The sequence below is a fragment of the Monomorium pharaonis genome, chromosome 1 (genome assembly GCF_013373865.1).
Source record: "Monomorium pharaonis isolate MP-MQ-018 chromosome 1, ASM1337386v2, whole genome shotgun sequence".
NCBI classification, from domain to species: Eukaryota; Metazoa; Arthropoda; class Insecta; order Hymenoptera; family Formicidae; genus Monomorium; species Monomorium pharaonis.
In genome coordinates, this window is record NC_050467.1 from 26,527,165 (window position 1) to 26,542,702 (window position 15,538).

Sequence of the window (15,538 nt, forward strand, 5' to 3'; positions counted from 1 at the left end):
CAAACCGCCAGAGAACTACAATATATATGTATATAGTGTCACTTGGAAATATCCGGGAGCAACGGTTAATATTCGCACTTGTACCGTTTGCGAATGGCGGTTGCGAATTTGTAACTTCATCTTGTCTAAACGCGGTCGTCGCACGTTCGATGTGGCTCGCCATTGAAACGAACGTATATTAAACAATAATTCAAGGGGTTAGACGTACCAGAAGAAAAACCACATTTTACATATGTTGGAGAAAGCGTCACGATCCTCGCCTAATTCCACGCCGTTTTGCGGTGTCGCGAGTACTTCGAGGAGGTTGCAAAACGACTGAACGGCGTTCAATTCAGGAACAGGCACGAGTTCCTCGCAATTCCGTCGCTTAAAATCCAACGTGACGTTGACGCGATCTTCAAACAGTTGGTTCATCTAATTGAAAAGTAATGAAACTGTAACGCTTCACCGGGCCGTGGATTATGTGTTTCGCAGAGGCATCTTCTCACCTCTTCCACGAACTCCGGTTTGGCGCTGTACTTTTGCAGCCACGAATCGACGTACGGACGCCAACCAAGGTTTTTGTAATCATTGTAAATTATGCCCGCTCTGGAGATCGACGCGGGAGAGGCGGCAGCCAAGTCTTGCATCTCGAAGAGCAACGAAACTTGATCGAGCATAACGATACGATCGTTATTTACCAACGTTAATACCTTAAAAATTTTTTTTATATTTAGGAAACGCGCCAGCCAATTAGCCTTACACAATTTCGTCCCGAGGAAAAGCAAGGAGCAACGAAGTATACCTTGTTGTCATCCATGACACTGTTCATGTTCTCAATCCAATCAACGTCCACGGGTCCGTCAAAGAGGATCCACTTTTCGTCGGCGGTATCTTCTGTCAAAAGAGAGCATGGACTATAAGTAGCATGTTTTCCAAGTATAAATCGCGTTAACAAAACGGATTTCTTAATGATCTCGCTTATATACTTCTTCCTTTTATTTTTATTTATTATTTACAATTATTCTCACCATGCTAATATTTTTATATTACTCAATTGATACGTGATAATTATAATATTTTCACAATTATTCCAATTTCTTTCTGGTAATATTTTAATATTACTCAATTGATCGTGACATAACACTGATATATTATTTTATACACATACTTATGTCATCTTTATAATGAGTATGTCTCGCAAAATTTGCAAATTTGCATATTTATAATTGTTGGCAGCTTTTCAAAAATTTTATACATAAAATATATTTTCTAATTATAATTATAAAACAGATCTTAATGCATGACAGACGCACGTTAAATATTTCGTACAAACGATTGAACTCATTGCTTTTCAGCGCCTAACATTGTTATTACATCACACGTATTACATTGTAATCAATCAAGCGCTTTACCGGAACAAGTTTTCCGCATGATGGACGATATCACTCCGTCGAGCCATTCTCCGGTGGAAAGATTGTACTCGCCGTAGAGTTCACCGAGACTCAATGCCTTAGGATTAATGGGATGTACGTGAACGGTGTTAAAGCCCGGCTTTCCATCGCTCTTCATTGTCGTCATCGTATTCTGTAAAATCTTCCACGTTACGGTTTTTGCGGTGTTTGACGCGCCGACAATCATCGTTGAATGACGCGAGCTCTTCGTCTCGTACAGCTCAATGACTTTCGTCACTATCATGGGAATTGGCTGTAATCCCGATAATTCAGGCGATTAATTAGTTCCGAGATAACTAAGTTAGGTGATTTATCCCAGCTATTATTCCGAACAGATTCCATAATTATATTTTTGCTAACGCCGGAGATTAAATTCTAAGAAGAATGATGATCCGAGGAAGATATCAGCTTGATGCACGCAAATTGATATTTGTAAGCGTCGGATCGGCATGAATAATTTCTCGATAAATGTTCGATAAATGTTCTTAGGGCCATGACATAAAAAATGCGAACGTCGGCCCCTTTCAGCACGCGAGGAGTTACGGTATATCCCTCCTAAGAAGATTACCTGCAGCTTCAACTTGATTGCCTCGCTGGTTATATAACTGATAATTTCTTCGTAATCCACAGTAGGCATGTCTACGTTGGGAAAAAGATCTGTGGTGATATCGAGGAATAGCGGTAGGTCGTCCGAGGTAAGCTTGGCGACATTCATATCTTTCATGGCAAGAATAATTATCTAGATAACATTTAACTTGGTTAATGCGAATTCACGGTAAACGTCCGCGTAGCACAAGAAACTGTTACGTTTCCATTGCTTGCTTCGTAAACATTTTATGTAAATGTAGTAGCATAAAATTTAACAAATAGCTTAAAAGTTATTCTACTGTAATTTCTAAGCGAATGTAGCCACTTAAAATTTCAAAATTCTTGTTAGAGATTAAATCATTTTACGAGAATAATTACTTCCTCGTCAGGCAAATTGGGATACTGCCGTTTCTTTTTGCCGGCATATCGAGTCAGCGTTACTATACCTCGTAAACCAAAGTCGTAATGGTATTGCTTACTAAGCTGCTGCTGGGCGAGAGAGTATAAAGTAAAAATCTACAAAGAGGAAAAGCATTATACAGAATTTTCAATAAATCTTGTCGTTAAAGTATTATTTTCTCCATAAATGAAATAAATACTTAAAAGTTACTGACAGTAAAGAGGAAAATATAAACATTGCTTTACAAACTGCATATACTGTACATATTGCACATTGTGTCATTATTATTTATATTTTATAAAATTATTTACGTTAAATTTTTCGTTAAAAAGTTGTTTAGAATTACGAATAACCTTTTTGGCCAGGGCGCGGGTGTCTCGAAAACCTTCACCGAACAGGTTGATTTCGGCAATCATGCTACTATCCGGCACCATCATTGAGATTGGTCGAAACATCGACTTTAAATTGTCTGGAAGCTCGGTACGTCCGGCGTAACCAGGATTCATTGTGATGAAGATGCCGCAGGTGTGTACCAAGGGTATATCGATGCCGTCGAGAATGAATCTCGTAAGTCTCTGAGCGAGAGCGGTCAGTATCGATAGGATCTGTTGCGCCACTACTGATAACACTTCGACGTTAATTCTACGATTAAGAAAAAGGTGTTTCTCTCCCTATCTCGTTTACCTGCGGCATTTTTTTCATTCGTGTCACATAGTAATAAAATTATTCGAGAAACTAAATTGACTTCGTGTAATAAAAAATAAAAGATAAAATTTTTTATAATAACACCAGTTTACAAATTTTACGTTAATGTTAGTGGGAGAAAAAGAAATAACTTTTTTAAATATTTTGAGACACGGAGTGTGAATTTGTTAAAAAGATTTTATCAAGTCAAATTAAAATTAGCATGTTGGTACAGTTTGAGACTTGATGGTGACAAAAATTACCCTGAAAACAATCTTCAAACAATCTACGCTCTTTCAAGAAAATCTTGTAAATTTGTATAATAAAATAAAAAATAAATTTTATTTTTTAAATATATACACGTTACTAGTTTTTCAAATGTTAATCACGCGTTTTGAAGAGATTCGATGAAATTTATGTTTTTATTTGCGGAAACAGCATTCGGATTTCAAGGGTATTCACCGGTTAAACTCGTCGAAGCATCCCCAGGCGCCGGTTTGCGACAGTCCAGAAAATAATCTACCCATACTTTTGTAGTCCAGTCCCTCCGAACAATTTTGCACGATTACGTTGAAACCCAGCGCTTTTCCCAGGTCTTTTACCGTTTCAGTTTTTCCAGTACCCGCGGGTCCCTTTGGGCTACCGCCGCGGTATAAATGAAGAGCCGTCGTCAACGTGATATAACATCTGCACAGGATATAAACGCCAAGAGTTATTTCATAATTTAATACGCAATAATACGTGACACACGTGGAAATGGAAAATTAACAGACGAGAACGTTTTAAATACTCCCGCGTATAATCCGCAATTACGAAATCATATCGATTATTGTATTACTTTGTACGTTTTAAAATGTTCAGGCAATAAGGTTGTAAATCGTTGCGCGTTTTATTGAACACGCGGATTATGTTTCTCGCCCGTACGGGCGCATACGAGGATCTTCGTGCGATTTACGGCGTATTGGCGAAATATCTCGACCATCAGACCCGTATTCCAGGAAACGCAGCTGCAATTCTGGCATCCGATTCGAGAAATGCGTCACAGAGTGTGTGCATATGCTCCGATGCGGTTTACGATTTAATGCGTCTATTCGATAAACAGCAGGACAGTTCGTCCACCTTCGAAGAAGGAAAGAGCGGGTAAGTACGGAGAAGATACGGAAGATTGAGAGCCTCCTGCATGCTCGGAGCGCCGCGGAAAGTGGAGCGCGCTGTCTTTTTTCCGCGAGAGACAAATTCTCGAGACCGGAAAAGCGGACAAACGTATCGAGAGATGGCAATCGCCGTCTATAAATTAGAGCAACGAGGGCGGTAGCCTTTTATCGCGATTAAATCGATACCACGTTAAGCAGCGTCGCTTGTCCCACGTGCACGTTACCCTTTGATGTCGCAGCAAGCCAAGTGTCCTCCTTTCGAGACCGCCCTTGAGATCGAATCGCATTGTCATCATTACACCGCATATTACATCGAGGGCCGCATCGAGTTATATTGGCGAAATTGTATGTATTTACGCGAACGCTAAGCGCGAGATACGCGTTTCGTGAACAACGATTCTGCGAGAGGCACATTCTCTTTTGCTAGATTACTTAGTCATCAATCTTTGATACTTTACTATGTTAAAATATTAAATATGTGTAGTAGATATTAATCAGAGAAAATCATATAAAATTTTTAAAAATATAACATTATCCTACGGCAACCATGATTTTCAAGTTAAACTTTATGAGAAAATTCTCTCTATGCACATGTGATAAATTAATTTCATTAATTATTATAAAATAGCTCTGTACATACACTTGTTCCTCTTACATTTTGTATGATTAAATTACCTTCTCTTATAAATGGGTTTAAGTCAGATTTAAGTATACGAAAGTTCTACCGGGTACAAGGAACATCTTGCAGCATACTTGAATTAAACGGTCATCGTATTACTCATACCACGACATGTGACATTGTTCCCGCACTAAGATATAACTAGTTACGTAAAGTATGATGCGCGATAAGTATATCATGAGTTTGCGACCTTGCCTTCATCATGTAACGTGAGCTATTTGGTGCGATCAGTATCGCGGTAAGTTCCCTCATTAAATACAACCGAGCACTTAAAACTTTACTTAATCGGACATGTGCGGAGCGACGCCAAGCAATCGCCGTAATCGTCAGCCTTGCTGACCTAACTAGGGTTGTATTACATCGCCAATGTGTCGAACAGTAAGCATTACCCGCGCCGTCGTGTGTTACCCACGCGCGTGACAGACGAAATTACGGCTGGCCACGATCTGGTGCCAACTACGTGACTAACTATAGCGTACGAGCGATAACCACTGAGAAACTTCTGTTTCAACATTGCTAAACGGAACGGAGTGCGGCGACCGACTAAATACGTCGCAGCGTAACGTCACAAAGTAATTTTGTAAATGGTTCCGAAATCGAGTGCACATACGTTGCCGTTATTTGTATTCACCATACAAATTCATACGAAATGATTTGAGCGACATATATTTCGTCGAGTATTTAGGGTATAAGAAGTCTAAATAAATTGGCGATGCAAAGTATTTCGATAAAATTATTGTCATTTGCTGTCCAACTTCGTAAAAATTCTTTTTTTTTCCAGATAAAATTGTACAGCTTTTATATTTTTAATTATGTTTAATTAATTATTAAAATAATTTGTATAAATATGTAAAGATTATTTATTTTTAAGTTAAAAGAATAAAATGTTAAAAAATAAATATCAATTTCTAAAAAAATTGTTAAGAAAAAGTGTAGGTATAATTAAAATTACGATTATAAAATAAACGTATTATCCAATTTCTTGCAATTGAGCAAAATATTTAGTAAAATACATACCGATCTGTCAGCGGAGTTATTACAAGTCTTCCGGTGTTACCCAAATATTCATATCCATATATAAAATGAGTGTTTGTTTGCCGAACAATGCAATTGTCGACATCCCAATAAAATCTTAACTGCGACAACCACTCAAAATCAGACACATCTTTACAATCTGAAAAATATTAAGACTTTATTTTTGTTTTGTTTAGCTTTTTCTCGAATTTCCATTTAAATTAAAAAATAATAATAAAGAAATAAATGTCAAGAACTCTTGAAATTTAAATGACAATTGAATTGATTTGCTTTCAACACTATCTCGCGCAGCGTACATGTATGAGATGAATCCGTTTCAATATGAAGAATCAAGTACGTGGACGGATGCAAATAGCAGTATACGTTTAGATAATTATTTTTCAAAAATAGTATGTCGGAAAATAACTTTATTATATATTGTTGCATATAAATTCGTATTAAAGTAAACTTTTATTATAATTTGGTCATACAAAGTTCTTAAAATTTTGAAAAAGTTTTAAGTAATGGAGTAAATAAAAAAATAAAAAAATTTTTAATATTTAATTAAAAAATGCTCTTGAAATTTTTAAATTTATCTTTTATTTAGAACATTTTTTCTATTTCTTATAGTTTCAATAATATTCGCTTTAAAAGAAAATAAGTATTTTTTTAAAAGGAATGTTCCACCCCTCTAACGTGCAAAAACATATATATATATATATATATATAAAATACGTTTTTTTTTTATTTTTGTATTCTATATTTCAGTCCATATTTTAACATATCCAAACCTTATTAAAATTGAAATGAAATACTTGGTTGTGTTCCCTTATTGAAAATTAAAGAATTATTATGTATTAAAAATGAACAAGAGCCTTTCAAAGTATATTTTTACTGTTTTTATGTTCTTGAAAAAAAAAAAGTAAATCTTCACTGTCGCATAGATATTTTTTACAGCGTCCTTTTTCGAGATACTACCAATATACAAATTTACGAGAGAAAACGTGCTGGCATTTTCCTCACTATGGCGCATCATATCGCCAACGATATAATGCCAGGACGTGATGCGGTTGCGTCGCATGGTCCTGTATAAAATCCGTAATTTGTTGGTTATACATCTGCGTGTACATTGAGTACACGTTGGCAAAACAAACACGTGGCGAACGAATATTGAATAATGATAAAAAGAACGATCGCAAAGATAGAGCATATGAATCAAATTCGTACTCACTCATTTTGTACAACTTCTCGATGACATCTCTCGCGTGTATCTCGATAACAATGATAGCCTTGAGTTTCAGTCGATCCAGTTTATTCAGATTGCTTCGTATAGTTTCCGAGTATTTGTCTAACGCCTGATTCTGCTTCTTTCTCAGCTTTCGCAATGGTTTCTTCGAGTCCGCCATTCTTAAGCAGTGCATCGGTAAATTAAATAAAATTAGACAGTGAAATAACTATTTGCACAGCCGCATTGTCTCTTACACAAAGTGTTCTGAGCATGCGAATTTCGAACAATTTGATTTAGTAATTTTTAATGTTTTTCATATGAAAACTTCTCTAACTTGGACATATTGGTATTAGGATTTTTATCTCAAAATAACTTCAGAAATCTATCCTTAGGCACTGCTACTGTCTTTACGTGAGGAGTACTTTCTATAATTTTATCTTTAACTGTCGATGTAAAAGACTCTAAAAAATCTTGAAAAAGATTGTCTTTAGCTGTAGAAACAATATCTTCGAAGATATTATTAAAGTAACGCGAGTATTTCGCCTTTCCTTTGCGAAATTATTAACATAAGGTTTCTCACGTTCTCGTAAAGTCACGCGTCAACTGAAATAAGAGTAGGATGACGACGTAGCATTGCGATGCACTTTTAGGAATATTGTTTCGCGCCGTCCAACGCACCTAGCACGACCCTATTTTCCCAACCGTGTGCGCGCGTCGTCTTCGGCGTTTTTTTTCCGAGGCGCCCGTGCAAAGAAAAGGCACATTGGGCCTCGCGTAACACAAGCGTTACATGGGAGAGACCTGAGACGGGAGGGATTTTATTCGGTAGGTAGGGATATACGGTCGTAGGTATGGGTTAAATTATTCGCGGTACGGCTAGTATATGCAGATGAGGGAGGAAGAGCGCTGCCCGAGGTGCCGTCGCCGGATCGCACGACGACGAGACGTAGAATATGCAAAATTTCTCTTATTAGAGTTGCCGTGTCTCCCTCCTGTCTCCCTCGACCATCCTTCCACCCCGTAGGGAAGGCCCTTTCTCGCCCCTATACGTCACCATCTCGTCGTCCTGTTCCCTCTAACCCGTCTCGGTGTCCATCAGTCCGCCCTCACGTTTGTCCCGTTTCCACCCTTTCCGAGCCGCCGCGTCGCGGTGCCGTTCAGCCGACTCGGTTTCCAGCTTCAAGCTCGAGTCAGCTCCAACGGCCCTGTCCGCCTCACGTTCCATAACTAACGTAGCTAAATTTCTCATAGGTAACGGGTACTCACTTGCAGTGCAGCAGGGCGCGCGTGCAGTCGCTCGTCCATTGGATTTGAGTGGACGTAATGCCCGGCTGACCCGGCCATTCTTTCACCCACCTGTCGCGTTTCACCAGCATTTTTCGCAGCGCTGTCCGACATTGCCTCAACACTTCGCGCAGGGTCACCCTCATCGCGGCCTCTGCAATTGCCATCCACGTTTATTCACCTACATCTACCCTAGTCTCTCCCTTCCGCCCTCCGTCCTCCGTCCTCCGTGTTATTTCGCTCGCGCATTTTTATCTCTCGCAAACAGAAATCGAAGTTGCACGCCGCCCCGAGTAATTTACGGCGAGCGACAGTTACGTCGGAATTGAGAGCATAAATTATGGCCAATTTCCACGTTGGCTTTTATTTACGCAAGGCCCAAACGTAACACCGTTGTAAACGCTACTCGGTGTCCGTACCGAGGATACAGCAGAATATTGTAAATATTTGATGAGTCCGTGTTCACACGTCGATGATCTTTCTCTTAGTTTTCTACGACGTGCACACAAAAGAAGTTTATCGCTTCCATATTTTAAACGGCGGAAACGCCATTTTCATTGATTTTACAAAAAACTATTTATGATCTTATTTCTCGTATGCATTTCTTCAATATGCGCACGCGTTCACTTCGACGAGATAATAGGAAATTGGATTTACGGGGATAATACCTAAGCTCGTAGAATAGTAATAACTATGCGTCATAGAAGATAATCGGATTTTAAGATTATTTTCGAGACGATTACAAGTCAGTTTTGACATATTGTATTTTATTCGGCTCTGATGATGCTCGTCCCGGCTTATATTACCGATATCTCAAGGAAGTTGCTGAAGAAACCGACTCACCGAGATCGCGCAACCAATGCTCGACTTGACCCTCCAAGAAAACCGGCTCGATAAACTCGATGTATTCTCCATCATTCGAGTACATGCCGTCAGTCACATGCTTTCCAGTCAGCGACTGAAGACGGAAGAGTTACGATATCGAGATTCTCGGGACTTACGCATTTATGCAGAGGAAACAAGAGCGCGGTGAATACCTTGGCGAGCTTCAAGGACTTGATGTTCGCGAAGAGCTTCCTGATGTGCGGCTGCACGAGGTCCGGTCGTTTAGAGTGGGCCAGGATCTCCAACGTATCGTCGTTCGAGACGAAGTAAAGTCTCGGAAATACGCGTCTTTTCGTCTCCAGGTACTGCTCGAGCGCCAGTTGCAACGCCTCCAACTTGTCGTTGAGTTTGTTCAGGACTTCCAGCAAGCCGGCTAACAGGATCGCCGTGATGGCGCGCCAGGAAAAAATGCAAATGGTTTCAATAGAATAGATTTACATTATTTTACAGTACGCGTACGCGTCGACTCGTCGCTCGATCTTGTATCCTCTTTTACCGTTTCTCTCTCTCTCTCTCTCTCCGAGATGAGCGGATGGATAGGAGCGAGAGAGAGAGCCAGAGAAGGGAAGTAGCTCTTAGAGAGCGAGCTGTGAGATGAAGATACGGAGTATAGACTAAGAGATCGCGAAGCCTCCTAGAGGATCGAATAGGAGAGCAGAGCGTAGAGAGAGTATCGAGGCGATGCGCCTTCTCGGCGTCGAGCTCTTCCGGCCTGAGCTATAGATTCCGCGCGATCTGCGAGCTAGTCTAGCTATAGCTCTCTCCTTCGCGCCGCTAGCCTGATCTTCCCGCTTCTCTCGCTCTCTCTCTCGTCGCTCTCGCGCTCTCTCTCTCTCTCTCTCTCCTCTCTCCTCTCTGCTCTCTCTCTCCTCTCTCTCTCTCTCTCTTCTCTCTCTCTCTGCTCTCTCTCTCTCTCTCTCTCTCTCTCTCTCTCTCTCTCTCTCTCTCTCTCTCTCTCTCTCCCTCCCCCTTTTCTTTTAGCACCGGAAACGGACAGACGATTTGCACGTATCCATTTACATTAATACCCAGGCTCAGTTCTAGCTTAATTTTAACTCTAATTTAACTTTCAGGATGATCGTACACGGTAAATATGAACCGCTTAATTTATTAATTTCTTCCTTCATGTTTATATGTACTTTATACTTATAAATGCTTTTTTTGTAAAAATATTGCTTTAATGTTTTTTGATTACTAAGTTCTTATACACAATATATAATTAAATTAGACAGATATTCTTGTAAAAAATTTTTTTTTTTCAAAAAATTAAATTACGTTACGAATGCTTATCAAATTTGTATTCACTCATAAGTGGAAAAACATGTAATTTGCACAAATTCTTTTTATAAAATTAGTTAGGCAAATTTTATATTATAATTAACAGTTTTTTGCGTAAAATGTCTCTTTGATAATACATACGTGGATTATGAGTGGCTGGCAACGCCAAACCATAGGAAGCCATTCTTGACGTGAGCTCAGCCAACTCGCTTGTCACTTTGTCAAAATCGTCCGTCTCCTTTGGGAGTTGTTTCCTGATGTCTTCAGTGGCGAATATATTGTCGAGATACATGTACTCTCTCTGTACTACCAACACCATTTCCAAAACTTCGCCGATCGTTGACAGTGCCCGCTCCCAGTATTCGACTTCCTGGGCAAATGATTCTGCAAACCTGAGAAAATCCAATATATCTTACTTAATTTGATATTATTAGAGATATGAACGTGAAAATTGGCTTAACAAGTCTAATGCACCTAGTTGATTTCATGGACGAAAGCTGCACCTGATGATCCTCCAAAGTCTGAATTATGTCATCCATAGATTTTAATTTGTATATTCCTCTATCTTTGTACGGGACCATCGTAATCGACATCTTCTCCCAAGTATCTTTAATATGTTGGAGTCCCTACAATGTTTGTCACATTAAATCCGTATGATCATTTTGCACAACCCTGTTCTATGACTCTTATCTTCATTAGACGACTTACTACTTCAATGACGAGTTCCATTGTAGCCGCGTTAGAAATTTCGCTAATTTGTTCCGCGAAATTATGCATTTGCATTCTAATAATGGCGTCTAAGGTAAAGTCCTCCGACGTCTCGTCAAAGTCTTGGGTGATCGTATTTTTTACTTGTTTCCAATGTCTCGGTCTCATCGCTGAATTTTTCAGTACTGTTATTAGCGGTAATGTATGTCGAAATTTATCCACCCTCGACCTGAACATACATTACATTCTTTAATATATAATAGTGTCATACAAACAAAACACATATATTTAATTTTTTAAATTTATGTATATATGAATATTATTTTAATAGATATTAAAAACAAAAATGTAAAGAACTCATTGTATACAATTTGTAAACGTGATTTAATTGCAGAATAATAATATTATCTAAAATATCTTACTATTCTCTTTAGTACAGATGTTGTGTAAAAAAAATTAGATATGTCACTTTTTATTATATACGTGCATATTAATTTACAAAATAAAAAAGTGAAATATAAAAAACATTACAATTAAAAATGTAATAATTACAAAATAATATTATTTGTTAGTGTATCAGTCTTATCTATGTTAATTGTAAAATGTTAACGTTTTTGAAAGTTTACATTAAGAGAATTGAAAATAGATTTTTTTCTATTTAAAACTTGTAGAAATAATCTATGTATTCTCCTTATATTTTTCCTTAGATACATACTAAGTGGATTCTTTGTTTCCTTTTCATTTTTCTTTGTATAATTGTATAAATTAAACTTTTGCTGCTAGAAATTACGCAGCCATTTACAAAACGTGCACTTCGTTAGTTTCAGAAAGTATCGTCGAAAGGAGTGGTACAAGTACACTCGGCAGTTCTCGTAAGCCGTGCGCTTTAGCGGTGCAAAGGTTAATAAGCGCTGCTGTGTAACACGTGGGATTAAGCATATTTTGTCCTCTATGTTATTTCTTGCGAGGTACTGCATTGCGTTGCTGCTTATGAGAAAAAGAATGACAAAAAAACGCATAATCATTTTTATCGGCGTTGTTAAATTGGCAGTACACTTATTCCTTCTATATCGATAGTTTTAAGGATTCCTCGCCAGACGCTGCAAAAAATAACTAACAAAATACTTAATTTGCTGTAACATTTTATAAGTATTTGATGTTGCAGCGTCCAATCATCTAGAATTACTGTCGATCACGCACTTTCTCATTTTGCTGTCATTTTGAAAAATGGCCATCTATCGTGCAGTTTATATGCGACCGACCAGTTTCTAGTTTTCGCGAACCGATAAATTGACATCCTCCTAAAGGATGGCTTGCAAACACTACTTTGCGCTTCGTGAAAAATGCACGGATCGGCACATATTTGCTGCGCGTTCGAAATTGGATTACAACTGGGTCGCACCTGGTATTCTCGACGATCTCCCAATTCTTTTCTTTGAGCTCCCTGCAGAGTTTCGTGAGTTTCCGGAGGAGGAGATTAGCGGTTGTGTCCATCTCTTCCAATTCTATCGTCCAGAAATTTCCGGTTTTGTAGCGTTCCCAAGCGTCGTTCCATTCGTCCGTCAATTGCCACACCAATTCGATCACTGCTACATCCTTCGCGTGTAGAAAAGCGTCGAAAAGTCGAATAAGCACATGGAAGTGCACGAAGATGGTACATATATATAGGAGCGACATTTACTTTATCGAGTTGTGCGAGTTCCCGGGAATCTGGATAATTTATGCCAAAAATTGTCACCTGTGACTTTAACAGACTTTCCCTGTCTCTCATGGAAAGTATTTCCTTCTGGAAGTTGGCTAGCCAATTAAAAGCACCTGTAACAGCAACGTAATAATAAAGAGTAAGATAATTGTATTATAGATAAAATAACATTCTAGACGAACAATACGCCTGGATAAAACCAATTTTATTTTTCACGATCAAGTTGCCGCATTAGTTTACTTAACGCTTGCGCCGAGTGTACGTGGGATTACCATTATAGTTGCATCGTGTATTTATAAAGGCAAAGTCCACGTGAAAAAAAAACCGATCCAGAATCAACAACGCATTTCAAACAGTTGGATGCGGTGTAAAAAGCGTGCTATGAATAGCACCCTTGCAATCTGCAGGAAAAAGTAAAAACATTTGTTGGGATTTTTGTTCCAATTTTTTTAAGTTTCTACATATATAGATAATATTATTATTGCATGGATATCATCAATATTAATGCGTATTTTCCTGAAACTGTTAACACACTATACAAATAAATTGTAAAATGTTTTCATGAAAACATTTTTGTCTAATATCTCGTGCATTTTATGTTATCAACTTTTTTATTTTACAATTTACTTCTTTTTCTTTCATTTTCTTCTTACTATTTATTAAATTGTACATTTTTATTTAATGTCGAAATTAAAAATAGTGAATGTTATTTCACGCCATTTACCGCCGCGCAAATCTGTTACAGATTGCAAGATATTATTTAACGCAAGATATATATTGTCTCGAGGGAAATGCTCGAAAAGATATGGTAGTTGATTTATGCGGCGGCTCGGCACATACTATATCTCACAACGAACACGGATTTACATATCGGATGAGAACGTGTGAACCAATTTACTTTTTGAATTCCAGTCGGAGGTGAAAGGCCCGGTGTCGTTAAATTTGCGCACCAACGAGGATGCATCTTCTTCGAACATTGTCGCGTCAGTCAGCAATATTTGCCTAAATTCTTCCTAAAATTATATTAAAATAATATTTTGATAGTATAAAAAAGTTATTATATAAATATTAATGCAGAAAATCTAAAAAGGTTTAACATTTAACCTATCCTTACATGCAAAAAGAATGTATCGTAATATATTAAACGTAAAATTTTAATTTTTTAAATGTATAAATAAAACAAAAAAGCAGAATAATTGCATTATTATTTCTCTTTTCTTTTTATTCACAAACTTTGACTTTATAATATAAACACTCAAATGTTTTTACTATGCGCGAAACCTAATTTTTCAAATTATATAAAAATTCCTGGTACGCGCGGTGAAGTAATGTCAAAAAATTGAGACGGTATTAATTGACATCTCATTTTCCTTTTTGTTGGCGTTGACGCCAACGTCGACGCGACTCAATTTTTTATTATAAAGTTTTCAGAAGTTTCCTTTTATACCAAGAGAATATCGTACCTTTTTTTCAAGCAAAGTAACTTCGCACGTGGCAAGTAACTCCAAGTAAGCTGTCCAGGAGCGGTCAATGTCTTTTAATTTTCTCTTGAACTCATAAGTCAGTGGTACTTCGTATTTTTCTGAAAATAATATATGAAGCGTTTCTTCATGACATAAGAAACTACTCATAATTACACGAATTTAAGTAGATTAAGGACCTTTAATGTTCTTTCAAAATTCACTTGCGAGTAAATTTCAAATTTCAAAGTTAAAATCCATGTCTCTAGTGCAAAGCAGTTAATACGTTTACAAAACTTGCAGATTGTATTGCAAATTCTTGAACAATAATACATGGATGTTAAACTCTGGCGATTTTACGGCGCATCAACCTCCTTATTTAGCACGAAGAAACATTTAGAATTTAGAGGTTTACCCAAAGTTTGGTACTGCTCCTGGATCTTGGAAAACTCTTCCTCCTCTTTCGGAATCTCGGCGATGAGCCTCTCGAACAATTGCAGCGCGGATTGCATGCTGATGAGATCCGTCGGTTCCTTCGTTATTCTGCAAACGAATGAATTCACGTACGATTCAGTTCGAAATTCAAAAAGGCCCCGCGACAGGATTTATGGGAGTAACGCCTCGCGAGCAACGCCTCTCCAATGTTCCGCTCGGCTTGAGGAAATTTACATTAATAGTATCGATCGAAAACTGAAAACGAAGGTATAACTGAAGGATTCAATTATGCAATAGTGCGGAATAGATGATTACGCGGGCCTTCTACGTAAGAATTTTTAACATAGTAATGAGCATAGAAATAATATGCAAGCGAACTGCAGTTAATCCTTTCAAATTGAAGAGCGAGGATGTTGTGTGCATGTTTTTCTCTCAAAATTTAGTTTCATACGATGAGTATTTAAATATGAAATTCATTAAAAATTTATGCTCTCGCTCTCTCTCTGAAATAATTGTCTGTAAAAACGACTTTATGTGATTTAAAATGTTTTAAATTCTTTTATCATGTTGCAAAAAATTGTTATCTAAAGATATGCGAATAAAAAT

General features: G+C 37.8%; 1 protein-coding gene across 1 annotated transcript in view; it reads right to left on the reverse strand.

The window, feature by feature from the left end:
- LOC105829148 (dynein heavy chain 2, axonemal) overlaps positions 1-15,538 on the reverse strand; it is a 42,894-nt gene that overhangs the window by 15,987 nt on the left and 11,369 nt on the right. Inside the window, exons 14-34 of the mRNA XM_036289930.1 lie at positions 14,913-15,040; positions 14,501-14,619; positions 13,936-14,050; positions 13,017-13,150; positions 12,738-12,931; positions 11,336-11,564; positions 11,102-11,253; positions 10,769-11,019; positions 9,502-9,722; positions 9,308-9,422; positions 8,447-8,618; positions 7,184-7,359; positions 5,956-6,112; positions 3,568-3,792; positions 2,775-3,063; positions 2,400-2,537; positions 2,002-2,172; positions 1,395-1,686; positions 785-876; positions 489-692; positions 209-414 (exon numbers count right to left, since the gene is read on the reverse strand). Of these exons, the coding sequence (XP_036145823.1) occupies positions 209-414; positions 489-692; positions 785-876; positions 1,395-1,686; positions 2,002-2,172; positions 2,400-2,537; positions 2,775-3,063; positions 3,568-3,792; positions 5,956-6,112; positions 7,184-7,359; positions 8,447-8,618; positions 9,308-9,422; positions 9,502-9,722; positions 10,769-11,019; positions 11,102-11,253; positions 11,336-11,564; positions 12,738-12,931; positions 13,017-13,150; positions 13,936-14,050; positions 14,501-14,619; positions 14,913-15,040 (3,780 nt within the window). The remainder of the gene's footprint in view (positions 1-208; positions 415-488; positions 693-784; positions 877-1,394; positions 1,687-2,001; positions 2,173-2,399; positions 2,538-2,774; positions 3,064-3,567; positions 3,793-5,955; positions 6,113-7,183; positions 7,360-8,446; positions 8,619-9,307; positions 9,423-9,501; positions 9,723-10,768; positions 11,020-11,101; positions 11,254-11,335; positions 11,565-12,737; positions 12,932-13,016; positions 13,151-13,935; positions 14,051-14,500; positions 14,620-14,912; positions 15,041-15,538) is intronic.